The sequence below is a fragment of the Myxine glutinosa genome, chromosome 7 (assembly GCF_964187855.1).
Source record: "Myxine glutinosa chromosome 7, kmMyxGlut1.1, whole genome shotgun sequence".
Lineage (NCBI taxonomy): Eukaryota > Metazoa > Chordata > Myxini > Myxiniformes > Myxinidae > Myxine > Myxine glutinosa.
In genome coordinates, this window is record NC_136267.1 from 80,582,166 (window position 1) to 80,598,091 (window position 15,926).

At 53.9% G+C, this 15,926-nt stretch overlaps 1 protein-coding gene across 19 annotated transcripts in view; it reads left to right on the top strand.

Annotated features, from left to right (window-relative positions):
* Positions 1-7,857: 7,857 nt before the first annotated feature.
* Positions 7,858-15,926, top strand: part of LOC137431350 (dnaJ homolog subfamily B member 6) — a 132,232-nt gene continuing 124,163 nt past the window's right edge. For 3 of the 19 annotated variants that reach the window (XM_078781923.1, XM_078781916.1, XM_078781926.1), the window contains exons 1-5: positions 7,858-7,962; positions 9,057-9,136; positions 9,405-9,514; positions 9,791-9,844; positions 10,188-10,313. In XM_078781923.1, coding sequence (XP_078638049.1) covers positions 9,072-9,136; positions 9,405-9,514; positions 9,791-9,844; positions 10,188-10,313 — 355 coding nt within the window. In that variant the 5' untranslated portion in view covers positions 7,858-7,962; positions 9,057-9,071. Of the gene's footprint in view, positions 7,963-8,060; positions 8,513-9,056; positions 9,137-9,404; positions 9,515-9,790; positions 9,845-10,187; positions 10,314-15,926 lie in introns of those variants that run through there. The other 16 variants (XR_013624104.1, XR_013624103.1, XM_078781913.1 and 13 more) reach the window with 10 other exon arrangements.

The following is a 15,926-nucleotide window of genomic DNA, read 5'->3' on the forward strand; positions in this document are numbered from 1 at the left end:
GCTTCCTCCCCACCCGCCCCCCTCCCGCTGCCTCCCCACCCGCCCCCCTCCCGCTGCCTCCCCACCCTCCCCCACCCGCCCCCTCCCCACCCTCCCCCCACCCGCCCCCTCCCGCTTCCTCCCCACCCGCCCCCCTCCCGCTTCCTCCCCACCCGCCCCCCTCCCGCTTCCTCCCCACCCGCCCCCCTCCCGCTTCCTCCCCACCGCCCCCCTCCCGCTTCCTCCCCACCCGCTTCCTCCCCACCCGCTTCCTCCCCTCCCGCTTCCTCCCCACCCGCCCCCCTCCCGCTTCCTCCCCACCCACCCCCTCCCGCTTCCTCCCCACCCGCCCCCCTCCCGCTTCCTCCCCACCCACCGCCCTCCCGCTTCCTCCCCACCCACCCACCTCCCGCTTCCTCCCCACCCACCCCCCTCCCGCTTCCTCCCCACCCACCCCCCGCTTCCTCCCCACCCACCCTCCCGCTTCCTCCCCACCCACCCACCCACCCCCTTCCTCCCCACCCACCCACCCCCCTCCCGCTTCCTCCCCACCCACCCACCCCCCTCCCGCTTCCTCCCCACCCACCCACCCCCTCCTGCTTCCTCCCCACCCACCGACCCACCCCCCTCCTGCTTCCTCCCCACCCACCCACCCCCCTCCTGCTTCCTACCCACCCACCCACCCCCCTCCTGCTTCCTCCCCACCCACCCACCCCCCTCCTGCTTCCTCCCCACCCACCCACCCCCCTCCTGCTTCCTCCCCACCCACCCACCCCCCTCCTGCTTCCTAACCCTCCTGCTTCCTCCCCACCCACCCCCCTTCTGCTTCCTCCCCACCCACCCACCCACCCCCCTCCTGCTTCCTCCCCACCCACCCACCCACCCACCCCCCTCCTGCTTCCTCCCCACCCCCCTCCTGCTTCCTCCCCACCCACCCACCCCCTTCCTGCTTCCTCCCCACCCACCCCCCTCCTGCTTCCTCCCCACCCACCCACCCCCCTCCTGCTTCCTCCCCACCCACCCCCCTCCTGCTTCCTCCCCACCCACCCACCCACCCCCCTCCTGCTTCCTCCCCACCCACCCACCCACCCCCCTCCTGCTTCCTCCCCACCCACCCACCCACCCCCCTCCTGCTTCCTCCCCAGCCACCCACCCACCCCCCTCCTGCTTCCTCCCCACCCACCCCCCTCCTGCTTCCTCCCCACCCACCCACCCACCCCCCTCCTGCTTCCTCCCCACACACCCACCCACCCCCCTCCTGCTTCCTCCCCACCCACCCCCCTCCTGCTTCGTCCCCACACACCCCCCTCCTGCTTCCTCCCCACCCACCCCCCTCCTGCTTCCTCCCCACCCACCCCCCTCCTGCTTCCTCCCCACCTACCCACCCCCCTCCTGCTTCCTCCCCACCTACCCACCCCCCTCCTGCTTCCTCCCCACCCACCCACCCCCCTCCTGCTTCCTCCCCACCCACCCACCCCCCTCCTGCTTCCTCCCCACCCACCCACCCCCCTCCTGCTTCCTCCCCACCCACCCACCCACCCACCCCCCTCCTGCTTCCTCCCCACCCACCCCCCTCCTGCTTCCTCCCCACCCACCCACCCCCCTCCTGCTTCCTCCCCACCCACCCACCCACCCCCCTCCTGCTTCCTCCCCACCCACCCACCCACCCCCCTCCTGCTTCCTCCCCACCCACCCACCCCCCTCCTGCTTCCTCCCCACCCACCCACCCACCCCCCTCCTGCTTCCTCCCCACCCCCCTCCTGCTTCCTCCCCACCCACCCACCCCCCTCCTGCTTCCTCCCCACCCACCCACCCACCCCCCTCCTGCTTCCTCCCCACCCACCCACCCCCTCCTGCTTCCTCCCCACCCCCCTCCTGCTTCCTCCCCACCAACCCACCCACCCCCCTCCTGCTTCCTCCACACCCACCCACCCACCCCCCTCCTGCTTCCTCCCCACCCACCCACCCACCCCCCTCCTGCTTCCTCCCCACCCACCCACCCCCCTCCTGCTTCCTCCCCACCCACCCACCCCCCTCCTGCTTCCTCCCCACCCACCCACCCACCCCCCTCCTGCTTCCTCCCCACCCCCCTCCTGCTTCCTCCCCACCCGCCCACCCCCCTCCTGCTTCCTCCTCACCCGCCCACCCCCCTCCTGCTTCCTCCCCACCCACCCACCCCCCTCCTGCTTCCTCCCCACCCACCCCCCTCCTGCTTCCTCCCCACCCCCCTCCTGCTTCCTCCCCACCCACCCACCCACCCCCCTCCTGCTTCCTCCCCACCCACCCCCCTCCTGCTTCCTCCCCACCCACCCACCCACCCCCCTCCTGCTTCCTCCCCACCCCCCTCCTGCTTCCTCCCCACCCACCCACCCCCCTCCTGCTTCCTCCCCACCCACCCACCCACCCCCCTCCTGCTTCCTCCCCACCCACCCACCCACCTCCTGCTTCCTCCCCACCCACCCACCCACCTCCTGCTTCCTCCCCACCCACCCACCCACCTCCTGCTTCCTCCCCACCCACCCACCCCCCTCCTGCTTCCTCCCCACCCACCCATCCCCCTCCTGCTTCCTCCCCACCCACCCACCCCCTTCCTGCTTCCTCCCCACCCACCCACCCCCCTCCTGCTTCCTCCCCACCCACCCACCCCCCTCCTGCTTCCTCCCCACCCACCCCCCTCCTGCTTCCTCCCCACCCACCCACCCCCCTCCTGCTTCCTCCCCACCCATCCACCCCCCTCCTGCTTCCTCCCCACCCACCCACCCCCCTCCTGCTTCCTCCCCACCCACCCTCTCCTGCTCCTCCCCTCCCCTTCAGCCTCCTCCTCACCCCTTCGCTTCCCCACAACGCCGGGTACTCCTGCTAGGATGTAATAGGATGGGAGGTGGCATATCGTGATCGACGTCATGACGTCATAGAGTGCCGTCATAGAGTGCCGTTGTAGCGGCTGCCGCTGGGTTTTCACAATCGCCTTGCACCTATCAAGGACGCGGAGCGATCACCATGCCGGGCTCGTCCAGGACGCCCGGGCAGGCTCGCCCTCAACTTGCCAGGCCGCAGCCAGGACGCTGGGCCACGCCCCCTGGCGCCGGGCCTGGGCAAACGCTCCGGGATAATTGGTATATATATTGCTGCCCGATAAACGGGTTTTCAGAGTGCCTGAGTGTTTGATTTGATTAAAGCAACTCGGATGAATTCCAGCTTTTTGTCGCGTCCATTCTTCCGATCGACGTGGGAGCCCCAGCTCCTTCATTGGTGACCTATCGACATGGACACGGCAGTCGCCCTTAAACTGCCTACCTTCTGGGAGGCTCACGCGGCGGTTTGGTTCGCACAGGCGGAGTCCCTGTTCGCCCTGCGAGGCATCACGGCCGACGACACCCGCTTCCACCATGTGGTAGCTGCGCTCGGTTCGGCTACCGCGGCCTGCGCCCTGAGCCTCCTCGAGAGCCCGCCAGCCGCTGACAAATACGGCGCGATTAAGAAGCTTCTCCTCGATGCTTTCGCCCTCCCATCGGCGGAACGCGCACGGCGCCTGCTCGAACTGCCTGAGCTCGGCGACACGCGCCCTTCCGAGCGAATGGACTACATGCTTTCACTGCTCGGCGAGCACTCTCCGGCATTCCTGTTCCGGGAGCTGTTCCTCCGTCAGCTGCCTAACCCGGTACGCCTCGCCCTGGCAAGCACGACGATCACAGATCCCCGGGCCCTTGCCAGAGAAGCCGACAAGATCTCCGCCGCAGGACAGCGCATCGCAGCGGCGACATGGGACCCACCGCCGTCCGACGCAACACCCATGGCGCCCGAGCACCCGGCACGGTCGACGGCCGAACTGCCGACGCAATTGGCGGCCGCTACACCGAGCCGACCACCTCCAGCACGACGACCGGGGCCTCCACCTGGCCAAGCGTGGTGTTACTATCATGCCAGGTTCGGACAGAAGGCCCGGACATGCCGACCCCCGTGCACCTTCGGCAGGCCGGGAAACGGCCGGGCCGGCGTTCATTACCAGCCATGAGCGCCGGCCACACGGGCAACTTACTGTTCATCACGGATAAAGCGTCCGGACGGCGTTTCCTGTGCGACACCGGCGCCCAACTGAGCGTCATACCCGCCTCTGACCAGGACAGGCAATCCGCGGTTTGCGGCCCCTCCTTGGTTGCGGCCAACGGATCGACCATCCGCACCTTCGGCCCGCGCAACGTCACCCTCTGCTTCGGCGGCCAACGCTTTGCTTGGACGTTTGTAACCGCAAACGTGCCCATGGCTCTGCTAGGCGCCGACTTCCTCTGCGCACACGGACTGCTGGTGGACGTCCAACGGCGTCGTTTAATCAACGCTGAAACCTTCAGCTCCCTGGTATGCACATTGAGCAGCTCCGCGCCGACCGAGCTGGCATGCACCGTCCCGGCGGCGAACGAGTTTGCTCGCCTGCTCACGGAGTTCCCGGCCCTCACGCGGCCGACGTTTTCGGCCGTCGCAGTACGGCATGGGATCGAGCACCACATACCAACCACGGGCCCGCTGGTCTACGCCAGGGCCCGCCGCCTCGACCCAGCCAAGCTCGCCGTAGCGAAGGCCGAATTCGACGCGTTGGAGCACCTCGGCATCGTGCGGCGCTCCGATAGCGCGTGGGCCTCGCCACTGCACATCGTGCCAAAGCCGGGGGGTGGATGGCGCCCGTGTGGCAACTACCGCCGTCTCAATGACGCTACCACCCCCGACAGGTACCCGATCCCGCATATCCAAGACTTCTCCGCCCGTCTGGCGGGACGGGTCATTTTTTCGAAAATTGATCTCATACGGGGATATCACCAGGTACCTGTCAGGGCGGCCGACGTCCCTAAAACGGCAGTCATCACGCCGTTCGGCTTATTCGAATTCTTGCGGATGCCGTTTGGTCTCAAGAACGCGGCTCAGGCGTTCCAGCGCTTGATGGACGGCGTGCTGCGTGACCTGCCGTTCCTTTTCGTTTACCTGGACGACATCCTCGTCGCCAGCACGTCCCGGGCCGAGCACCTCCTCCACCTCCGAACACTGTTCGGGCGCCTCAGCGAGCACGGCCTCATCGTCAACCCGGCCAAATGCCACTTCGGCACGACGGCCATTGATTTTTTGGGCCACCACATCACCAAGAACGGGGCCGTGCCGCTGCCAACCAAGGTCGAGGCCATCACCACGTTCCCGCGTCCCCGCACCATAAAGGCCCTGCAGGAATTCCTGGGAATGGTGAATTTTTATCACCGCTTCGTGCCCCGCGCTGCTCAACTCATGCGGCCCCTCTACGAAGCCCTCCGGGGCAAGCCGGCCAAGCACGACATCGCCTGGTCCGCAGCAATGGACGCGGCCTTCCAACGCTCAAAGCGGGCCCTCGCCGACGCAACACTGCTCGCTCACCCGGTGCTCAACGCTCCCATCGCCCTCACCACGGATGCCTCCGACTACGCGGTGGGCGCCGTACATGAGCAATGGGTGAACGGGGTTTGGCAGCCACTCGCTTTTTTCAGCCGGCAGCTCCGGCCGAACGAGCTCAAATACAGCACGTTTGACCGGGAGCTCCTCGGTCTACACCTGGCCGTCCGCCATTTCCGCCACCTCCTGGAGGGCCGACCTTTCACGGCGTTCGTCGACCACAAGCCGTTGGTTTACGCCATGGCCAAGGTCACGGAGCCATGGTCGGCCCGCCAACAGCGCCACCTCTCCGCCGTGTCGGAGTTTACCACGGACATCCGGCACGTCGCCGGCAAAAACAACGCCGTGGCCGACTGTCTTTCCCGGGCCAGCGCGAACGCGGTCCACCTGGGCGTGGATTTTGCGCTTATGGCGGCGGACCAAACCACCGACACCACGGTGCAAGCCCTCCGGGCGGCGGACACGGGCCTCCGCCTGGCCGACATCCCCTGCGCGGACACTGTCCTGCTCTGCGACGTCTCCCAAGGCCAGCCTCGCCCCATCGTGCCCGTCACCTGGCAACGCCGCATCTTCGCCTCCCTCCACGGCCTTTCCCACCCGGGCCGGAAAGCTTCCCAGAAGCTGGTGTCGGCGCGTTTCGTCTGGCACGGCGTTCGTCGGGACGTCCGCGATTGGACCAGCACCTGCACGGCCTGCCAACGGGCCAAGGTCCACCGACACACCCAGGCCCCGCTGGCACCTTTCACCGTGCCCGAACGACGTTTCGACCACGTCAACGTGGATCTGGTGGGCCCCCTCCCCCCGTCACGGGGGTTCACACACCTGCTCACCATGGTGGACAGGACCACCAGGTGGCCGGAGGCCGTTCCCCTCGTCTCCACCACCACCGCCGACGTGGCGCAGGCTTTCATCGCCACCTGGGTCGCCCGCTTCGGCGCACCGGCGGACATCTCGTCAGACCGCGGACCACAGTTCACCTCCGAGCTGTGGGGCGCGGTCGCCCGCAACCTGGGGGTCAAGCTCCACCGTACTACGGCCTACCACCCCCAAGCAAACGGGTTGTGCGAGCGATTCCACCGCTCCATGAAGGCCGCGCTCATGGCCGGCCTTCAAGATGGCGGTTGGGCCGACCGGCTGCCGTGGGTCCTTTTGGGCCTTCGCACGGCCCCCAAGGAGGACCTCCAGGCATCCACCGCCGAGCTTGTCTATGGCCAGGCGCTACGCGTCCCGGGCGAATTCGTGCCCGACGCTACCAGTCCCTGGTCCGCAGCTCACCAGCGCTCGGACCTCCAGGAGGCCGCCCGACGGTTTGCCCCCGTGCCAACATCCCGCCACGGTGACCCCCAGTCCTACGTCCCCCCAGCACTCCGCACAGCGGAGTATGTTTTTGTGCGTCACGACGCACATCGGTGGACACTCCAGCCGCCGTACGACGTGCCCTTCCGGGTGCTGCGACGGGACGACAAGTCGTTCGTCATCGACATCGGCGGCAGGTCGGACCGGATTGCGGTGGACCGCCTCAAGCCGGCGCACGTGGACGTCGACCACCCACCACGGGTGGCCCTTCCGCCGCGGCGAGGCCGCCCCCCGTCCACGGTGCCCCCCACTCGACCACCCACCACCTCACCGGACCCCCTCCCACGACCCGCCAGGGGTCGCTTCGGCCGGGTCATCAGGACCCCCCTCAAATTGACCCTGCCGGTGCAAGTCGATTCTGGGGGGACGTGTGTAGCGGCTGCCGCTGGGTTTTCACAATCGCCTTGCACCTATCAAGGACGCGGAGCGATCACCATGCCGGGCTCGTCCAGGACGCCCGGGCAGGCCCGCGCTCAACTTGCCAGGCCTCGGTCGGGACGCCCGGGCATGCCCGGGCATGCCCGGGCAGGCTCGCCCTCAACTTGCCAGGCCGCAGCCAGGACGCTGGGCCACGCCCCCTGGCGCCGGGCCTGGGCAAACGCTCCGGGATAATTGGTATATATATTGCTGCCCGATAAATGGGTTTTCAGAGTGCCTGAGTGTTTGATTTGATTAAAGCAACTCGGATGAATTCCAGCTTTTTGTCGCGTCCATTCTTCCGATCGACGTGGGAGCCCCAGCTCCTTCACCGTCATAGTTCTGTGTATTCTCTGAATTCATCACGTTTATTATGTTTTTGCCTCATCTAAATTCATCTTGTTTTTTTCTTCCTTATTTTAAAAAAAGAGCATTTTTACAGTTGTATTTTGTTAATTTTCTTGTCTCTTCTTTGTCACTCACTGACATTGTATTTTGAACGAGGGAATAGCGCTATGTAATAAATAAATAGAGGATGCGAGTGCAGTTCAGATATTTTTACGATGTGACCAATTTCTTCGAAACACTGAATCCAATCTTTGCACGTAAAGTTGAGATATTCATGTATAACCCAGTTTTTATTGTTGTTCTTCGAAGATCAAACATCCATAAAAAACGCTTTAAGGAAGGTGACGTCACCGGTGGGCGTGACTGAAGTTTATGGTACTTGCAGATATTGGGGCATTGAAACTATGGCTGTTACCTTTGGACGCCTGAGAGGATTTCGCAGCAAGCTTATTGGTAATTGATCAAGTTTATATCGGAAAGTGAGATGGATATTAATGATGTGATTTCAGAATAAAAAGCGATTTAAATCCCTTCAGCTCCTGACGGCGCAGGGTGATGACGTCGACAAGATCTCGCGATATCTCGCGATACTCGGTTCTCGCGTCTGGTGCAGTCGAGCTGCACTTCCTGTTAGTCTTCCCTCGCACATCCCGTTCGTGGCGCTCCGAAGCTCCAAGTCATCTCCATACCCGGTGGATCCCTCGACCCCTTCTTTCGGCCCCTCTTGGCTGTTCTCGCGACGCAATCCGCTAATTAAAACGAAAGCATCGCTCGTGCTTGACCGTGGGTACGTTCGCGGTGAGAGGCCGGTTTGTTATTCGTCCATGTTTTGTCGACGTCGCGTCGCTCGGCAGACGGATCTACCGTCCATCCGACGTTTGTATTCGGAATGATTTGTGACGTCATCCTCGTACATTCGTTTTTGATCCGTTTTCATTTCTCCTTTGTTGTTGGTCCAACGACTCTTGCGACGGTTCAATTCGGAGTTTGTAGAGCAAACCCGGTAAGGAGTCTGGGGAATGTCGTGGATTTGTAAATCCACGTCCACGGTCGATGGTTCACCTGCATACCTCGTGTTCATTAAATTAACCACACCTGTGTCAGGATTCGAACTCTTTCTCTAAGCAACGAACTCGCGGGATATTTCCAAGTCCGTCGGTGACCGTCTCGGAGTTGCCTTGTTATTGTTAATGTGGAATCGGCACGACCATGTGTTGGCAGCCATTGCGCCGCCATTGGCCTTGTGCAGTACCTGTAGTTCCTGGTTCGAGAACTCGTGTTCTTAACGTTGCTTCGAGACGCGATGACGTCATTTTTGGGGCTTTAACGCCATATTGGAATGTTAATGTGCAATGATTGCCGTTCTCTCTGGATTATTTTAAATCGTTCTTTATACGACATTCATCGTCATGCTCTTTTGGCTCTCACTTGTCTGTACCTGTTTGGTTTTTCTCTACCTGTCTTTATTCTTTGTGTTCCATTGACGTTGATCCCCACCCTCCACCTTTACCTCTGACCTGTGAACAGTTATTCCCTGTTGTGTGCAGTGTGACTGAACAAGCATGGTTGACTACTACCAGGTGTTGGGTGTTCCCAGACACGCTTCATCAGAGGATATTAAGAAGGCGTAAGTGCTGTCCCTTTTAAATTACCTGCTTCGTGTGTGTGTGTGTGTGTGTGTGTGTGTGTGTGTGTGTGTGTGTGTGTGTGTGTGTGTTTGATATATATATATACAGTATATATATACATATATTTTGTCTGGTGTGCGGGCCGTACGCTCTGTAATGTTAACCAGGTATATGTCTCGTCTGACGGCGATGTGACCGAATTTTCCAGGTGGGTACATTCCTTGGCTATCTCTCTTATGGAGTAACGGCTCTTTCTACATGCTGCAGGTACCGCAAAATGGCCCTGAAGTGGCACCCAGACAAAAACCTGGACAACAAGGAGATTGCAGACTGGAAGTTCAAGGAAGTTGCAGAAGCATACGAAGTGTTATCGGACAGTACGTTTCCATCTTTTTTATTTTTTATTTTTGCTCTGTGATTTAAATTCCCCTTGCCGCTGCAATCCGCTCTTCCGTCATGTTGTTTATCCCGTCGAACCCGAGGCAGATGTTTTGTTTGGATTTGATTGATCTGCATAATGCTGCAGATAATTTGCTCGGGCAAATTTAAATTCAGGCTCATTTCGTGACTCATTTGGTACTGCCGGAGTATTTGTGCTTTATTTCTTTGATGCCAATATTTACTTCTTCCTTTGTTTTTTATTTTTTTTGCAGAGCAAAAGCGAAACATTTATGACAGGCTTGGCCACAAGGGACTAATGAATGGAGGTTGGTTCTGGTTTTCCAAGGATAATTTTGTGTGGTTTGTGCGCTGGCTCGCAAGTTTGGAGCTGCATTTGTTTGACGCACTCTCATGATAATGCTGTATATAGAGTTTGTTTTCACGCCGTTTGGGTAATTATGCTACGTAAGGATGCAAATGCTGTTCTGAATAAACATTACTTCTTTTGAATAGAACTACCGATAAGTGAATTTATGTTTGCTCCAGAATACCACGGCCTCCACTCTAACCCCCCTCCCATAGCAAAAATTTAAGTTACGCATGCTTTATCCACTGTTGCTAAAGTCGTTCCTGATAAATATCCCTGCCTCCTTGACGTATGCTGTGCAGGTGGAGGAATGCCGAGCAGTCATTTTGGTGGCGCAGAACCCCACTTTGGCTTTACGTTTCGAAACCCTGAAGATGTATTCCAGGAGTTCTTTGGGGGCCGGGACCCATTTGGAGAGTTTTTCGGTGGTAATGTTAATGATTTATTCATTGTTTTATAAGAACCTTTCAATAGGGTCTGCCTGTCGATCTGTACCACCTTGCTGCATCTATGGCGTTCTTTTTTTGTTTTTTTTCGTTGCACCACAGCAAATGCTTATTGCAATGTTTTCCATCAATATGATTAACACATTAGAACCACATCTATTTAACATCTATTTACATAGCAATTTGTCCGCATTGTTTCTTGGGCACTTGACATCAGTGTGTCAGGCTATGGAAAACAGTGCACAGAGGTCAAGCCAGCGATGACTCAGTTCAAATGCCCCTGTGTTGGGCATACTTGGAGAGATACAATTTAGTCATTAATTGTCCTCAATGGTGCTCTTTGTTTCTAAACCACAATTATATTTATATATATATATAGTGTGTGTTTGTCTTTCCAAATTGCTTCCACCCCTCTATGATCTGCCATTTTGGTTGTTTACAGCCTTAAATCCTTTGGTGAGGAAAAATCACTTAACATAATTTTTTTTGTTTTGTCATCTTTAAAGCCGGATTTTCACCAAAATATAATCATTTCATCCTTGTCACACACCCAACCTGTCTAAGTAGTTTCGGTCGAATCGGTCCACAACTTTTTTTTTTTTTTGTATACTGAATCGAGGCTCGTGAAAGAACTAACATTTATTTCACAAACAAATCAACCAGCCAAACAAAATATATATAAAGAGGGAGCGGAAGTCAAGATGGGGAGAGAAGTGGATGCACACAAACATAACATTTGAGAGCAGGGAGATGTGTGGGAGGGAGAGGGCTTGGGGGGAGGAGGCGTGGGAATGTGGGGGGGGGGGTGGGGGGGGGGGTGGGGGGGAGGGAGGGGGACTTTTTAGTAACTTTTTGAGATATCCTGTTTGCAGACAGACAGGAGTGAAAACATAACCTCTGCCCACCTTCGGTGGCAGAGGTAACTACTGTCATTTGTTCATGAGAAATGACCAATCGAGGGCCCCATGAATAAATCCCCAGCAGACCCCGAGTTTATATAAACAAAAGGCAGATTGCAAGTCAAATGCATAAAGGCCACTTATTGACTCGATCATCATCATCTGGAGAGGAGCATGAAGCGTATCTGGAGCCATTTGCACTGATAGCCCATCCCCCAACCACTTGTATTGTAAGTGGCATTGGTCAATAAGTGGTCTTTATGCATTTGACTTGCAATCTGCCTTTAAAAAAAAAAAAATGAACATATGTCACCCACAGGGTGAACCGTATCTTGCCAAAATGTGAAAATTCCGTTTTTTCGTCATGACGTCATCAAATGACGTCATAGCGTCAAACTGTTTACAGATCTGGGAAGCACTCATCAAGGGCATTCATATGAGGTATTACTCGATATGGTACCTACGATTTCAAAATTTGACCTTGGGGTCAATAATTTTCGACCTCCAGCGCTAACCATGAAGGTCAAGGCCGATCGCCACCAAAAACTAATCAGCTGAGCGCCGGACCATATACTAGATTCCCATGAAGTTTGGAGACGATCCGATCAAAGTTACTCAAAAAATTAGTGTTTCGTCGACCTCCATGATTGACCACAAAGTGACCTTGACCTTTGACCTTGACCTTGACCTTCAAAATTTTGTGTGCTGAAGGGTATCTCTATAGGACTCTGATATGCGAAGTTACAGGAGTTTCCAATAATAACTGTGGTCTACAGAGTGATCTAAACGTGAAAAAAAATGATTAACCACAAACAAAAAAACAAAAAAACAAAAAAATGAACATATGTCACCCACAGGGTGAACCGTATCTTGCCAAAATGTGAAAATTCCGTTTTTTCGTCATGACGTCATCAAATGACGTCATAGCGTCAAACTGTTTACAGATCTGGGAAGCACTCATCAAGGGCATTCATATGAGGTATTACTCGATATGGTACCTACGATTTCAAAATTTGACCTTGGGGTCAATAATTTTCGACCTCCAGCGCTAACCATGAAGGTCAAGGCCGATCGCCACCAAAAACTAATCAGCTGAGCGCCGGACCATATACTAGATTCCCATGAAGTTTGGAGACTATCCGATCAAAGTTACTCAAAAAATTAGTGTTTCGTCGACCTCCATGATTGACCACAAAGTGACCTTGACCTTTGACCTTGACCTTCAAAATTTTGTGTGCTGAAGGGTATCTCTATAGGACTCTGATATGCGAAGTTACAGGAGTTTCCAATAATAACTGTGGTCTACAGAGTGATCTAAACGTGAAAAAAAATGATTAACCACAAACAAAAAAACAAAATAAACATATGTCACCCACAGGGTGAACCGTATCTTGCCAAAATGTGAACATGAGTGACTTGCTTCAGGTCACACTGAGGTGAACAGAACTGCTATCCACTAGAAGCGACTCTTTGAGGAATGTCTGCCCACGAGATATTCCGATGATAAATCGTTCTAGAGAGTGACCTTGAAAAATACGTGTTTGCCTTATAACGTCACCAAATGACGTCATTTATATAATGTCTAAAGCTTGACCTTGACCTATAAATGTCTAAAGCTTCACTTCGCAAAGTGACCTTGACCTTTGACCTTGACCTTAATAATTTCGTATGGTGAATAGTATGTCTTCATGACCAACGCACATGAAATATTGAAAGATTTTGATGAGAACTGAGGAAATAATTTTTTCATGAAAATTCCGTTTTTTCGTCATGACGTCATCAAATGACGTCATAGCGTCAAACTGTTTACAGATCTGGGAAGCACTCATCAAGGGCATTCATATGAGGTATTACTCGATATGGTACCTACGATTTCAAAATTTGACCTTGGGGTCAATAATTTTTGACCTCCAGCGCTAACCATGAAGGTCAAGGCCGATCGCCACCAAAAACTAATCAGCTGAGCGCCGGACCATATACTAGATTCCCATGAAGTTTGGAGACGATCCGATCAAAGTTACTCAAAAAATAAGGGTTTCGTTGACCTCCATGATTGACCGCAAAGTGACCTTGACCTTTGACCTTGACCTTCAAAATTTTGTGTGCTGAAGGGTATCTCTATAGGACTCTGATATGCGAAGTTACAGGAGTTTCCAATAATAACTGTGGTCTACAGAGTGATCTAAACGTGAAAAATGAACATATGTCACCCACAGGGTGAACCGTATCTTGCCATTTGACCTTGACCTTAATAATTTCGTATGGTGAATAGTATGTCTTCATGACCAACGCACATGAAATATTGAAAGATTTTGATGAGAACTGAGGAAATAATTTTTTCATGAAAATTCCGTTTTTTCGTCATGACGTCATCAAATGACGTCATAGCGTCAAACTGTTTACAGATCTGGGAAGCACTCATCAAGGGCATTCATATGAGGTATTACTCGATATGGTACCTACGATTTCAAAATTTGACCTTGGGGTCAATAATTTTCGACCTCCAGCGCTAACCATGAAGGTCAAGGCCGATCGCCACCAAAAACTAATCAGCTGAGCGCCGGACCATATACTAGATTCCCATGAAGTTTGGAGACGATCCGATCAAAGTTACTCAAAAAATTAGTGTTTCGTCGACCTCCATGATTGGCCGCAAAGTGACCTTGACCTTTGACCTTGACCTTCATAATTTTGTGTGCTAAAGGGTATCTCTAAAAGACTCTGATATGCGAACTTACAAGAGTTTCCAAAGGGAACTGTGCTCTACAGAGTGACCTAAACAATGCGAACTAAAGCAATACAATATACATGAAAAGTGCAGTTTTTTCGTCATAACGCCGTCAAATGACGTCACATTGTCAAACTAGTTATATGTTTGGAAAGCACTCAACAAGGGCTTCAATTTGAGGTACTACTCGATATGGTAACTGAAACTTGAAAATTTTACCTTTTGGTCAAAATTGAATGACCTTCAAAATGACCTTGAAGGTCAAGGCCGATCGACACCAAAAACTAATCAGCTGAGCGCCATACCACACCCTATATACCCACCAAGTTTGGAGATCATAAGATCAAAGTTACTCAAAAAATAAGGGTTTCGTTGACCTCCATGATTGACCCAATTGAATGACCTTCAAAATGACCTTGAAGGTCAAGGCCGATCGACACCAAAAACTAATCAGCTGAGCGCCATACCACACCCTATATACCCACCAAGTTTGGAGATCATAAGATCAAAGTTACTCAAAAAATAAGGGTTTCGTTGACCTCCATGATTGACCGCAAAGTGACCTTGACCTTTGACCTTGACCTTCAAAATTTTGTGTGCTGAAGGGTATCTCTATAGGACTCTGATATGCGAAGTTACAGGAGTTTCCAATAATAACTGTGGTCTACAGAGTGATCTAAACGTGAAAAAAAAATGATTAACCACAAACAAACAAAAAAACAAACAAACAAACAAACAAACATACAAGCTGACTGATACATCTTGCAAAAACTTCGTTTTGGCAAGATAAAAATGATTAACCACAAACAAAAAAACAAAATGAACATATGTCACCCACAGGGTGAACCGTATCTTGCCATTTGACCTTGACCTTAATAATTTCGTTTGGTGAATAGTATGTCTTCATGACCAATGCACATGAAATATTGAAAGATTTTGATGAGAACTGAGGAAATAATTTTTTCATGAAAATTCCGTTTTTTCGTCATGACGTCATCAAATGACGTCATAGCGTCAAACTGTTTACAGATCTGGGAAGCACTCATCAAGGGCTTCAATTTGAGGTACTACTCGATATGGTAACTGAAACTTGAAAATTTTACCTTTTGGTCAAAATTGAATGACCTTCAAAATGACCTTGAAGGTCAAGGCCGATCGACACCAAAAACTAATCAACTGAGCGCCATACCACACCCTATATACCCACCAAGTTTGGAGATCATAAGATCAAAGTTACTCAAAAAATAAGGGTTTCGTAATTTGACCTTGGGGTCAATAATTTTCGACCTCCAGCGCTAACCATGAAGGTCAAGGCCGATCGCCACCAAAAACTAATCAGCTGAGCGCCGGACCATATACTAGATTCCCATGAAGTTTGGAGACGATCCGATCAAAGTTACTCAAAAAATAAGGGTTTCGTTGACCTCCATGATTGACCGCAAAGTGACCTTGACCTTTGACCTTGACCTTCAAAATTTTGTGTGCTGAAGGGTATCTCTATAGGACTCTGATATGCGAAGTTACAGGAGTTTCCAATAATAACTGTGGTCTACAGAGTGATCTAAACGTGAAAAAAAAAAGATTAACCACAAACAAAAAAACAAAAAAACAAAAAAACAAACAAACAAACATACAAGCTGACTGATACATCTTGCAAAAACTTCGTTTTGGCAAGATAACAAACAAACAAACATACAAGCTGACTGATACATCTTGCAAAAACTTCGTTTTGGCAAGATAATGAACATATGTCACCCACAGGGTGAACCGTATCTTGCCAAAATGTGAAAATTCCGTTTTTTCGTCATGACGTCATCAAATGACGTCATAGCGTCAAACTGTTTACAGATCTGGGAAGCACTCATCAAGGGCATTCATATGAGGTATTACTCGATATGGTACCTACGATTTCAAAATTTGACCTTGGGGTCAATAATTTTCGACCTCCAGCGCTAACCATGAAGGTCA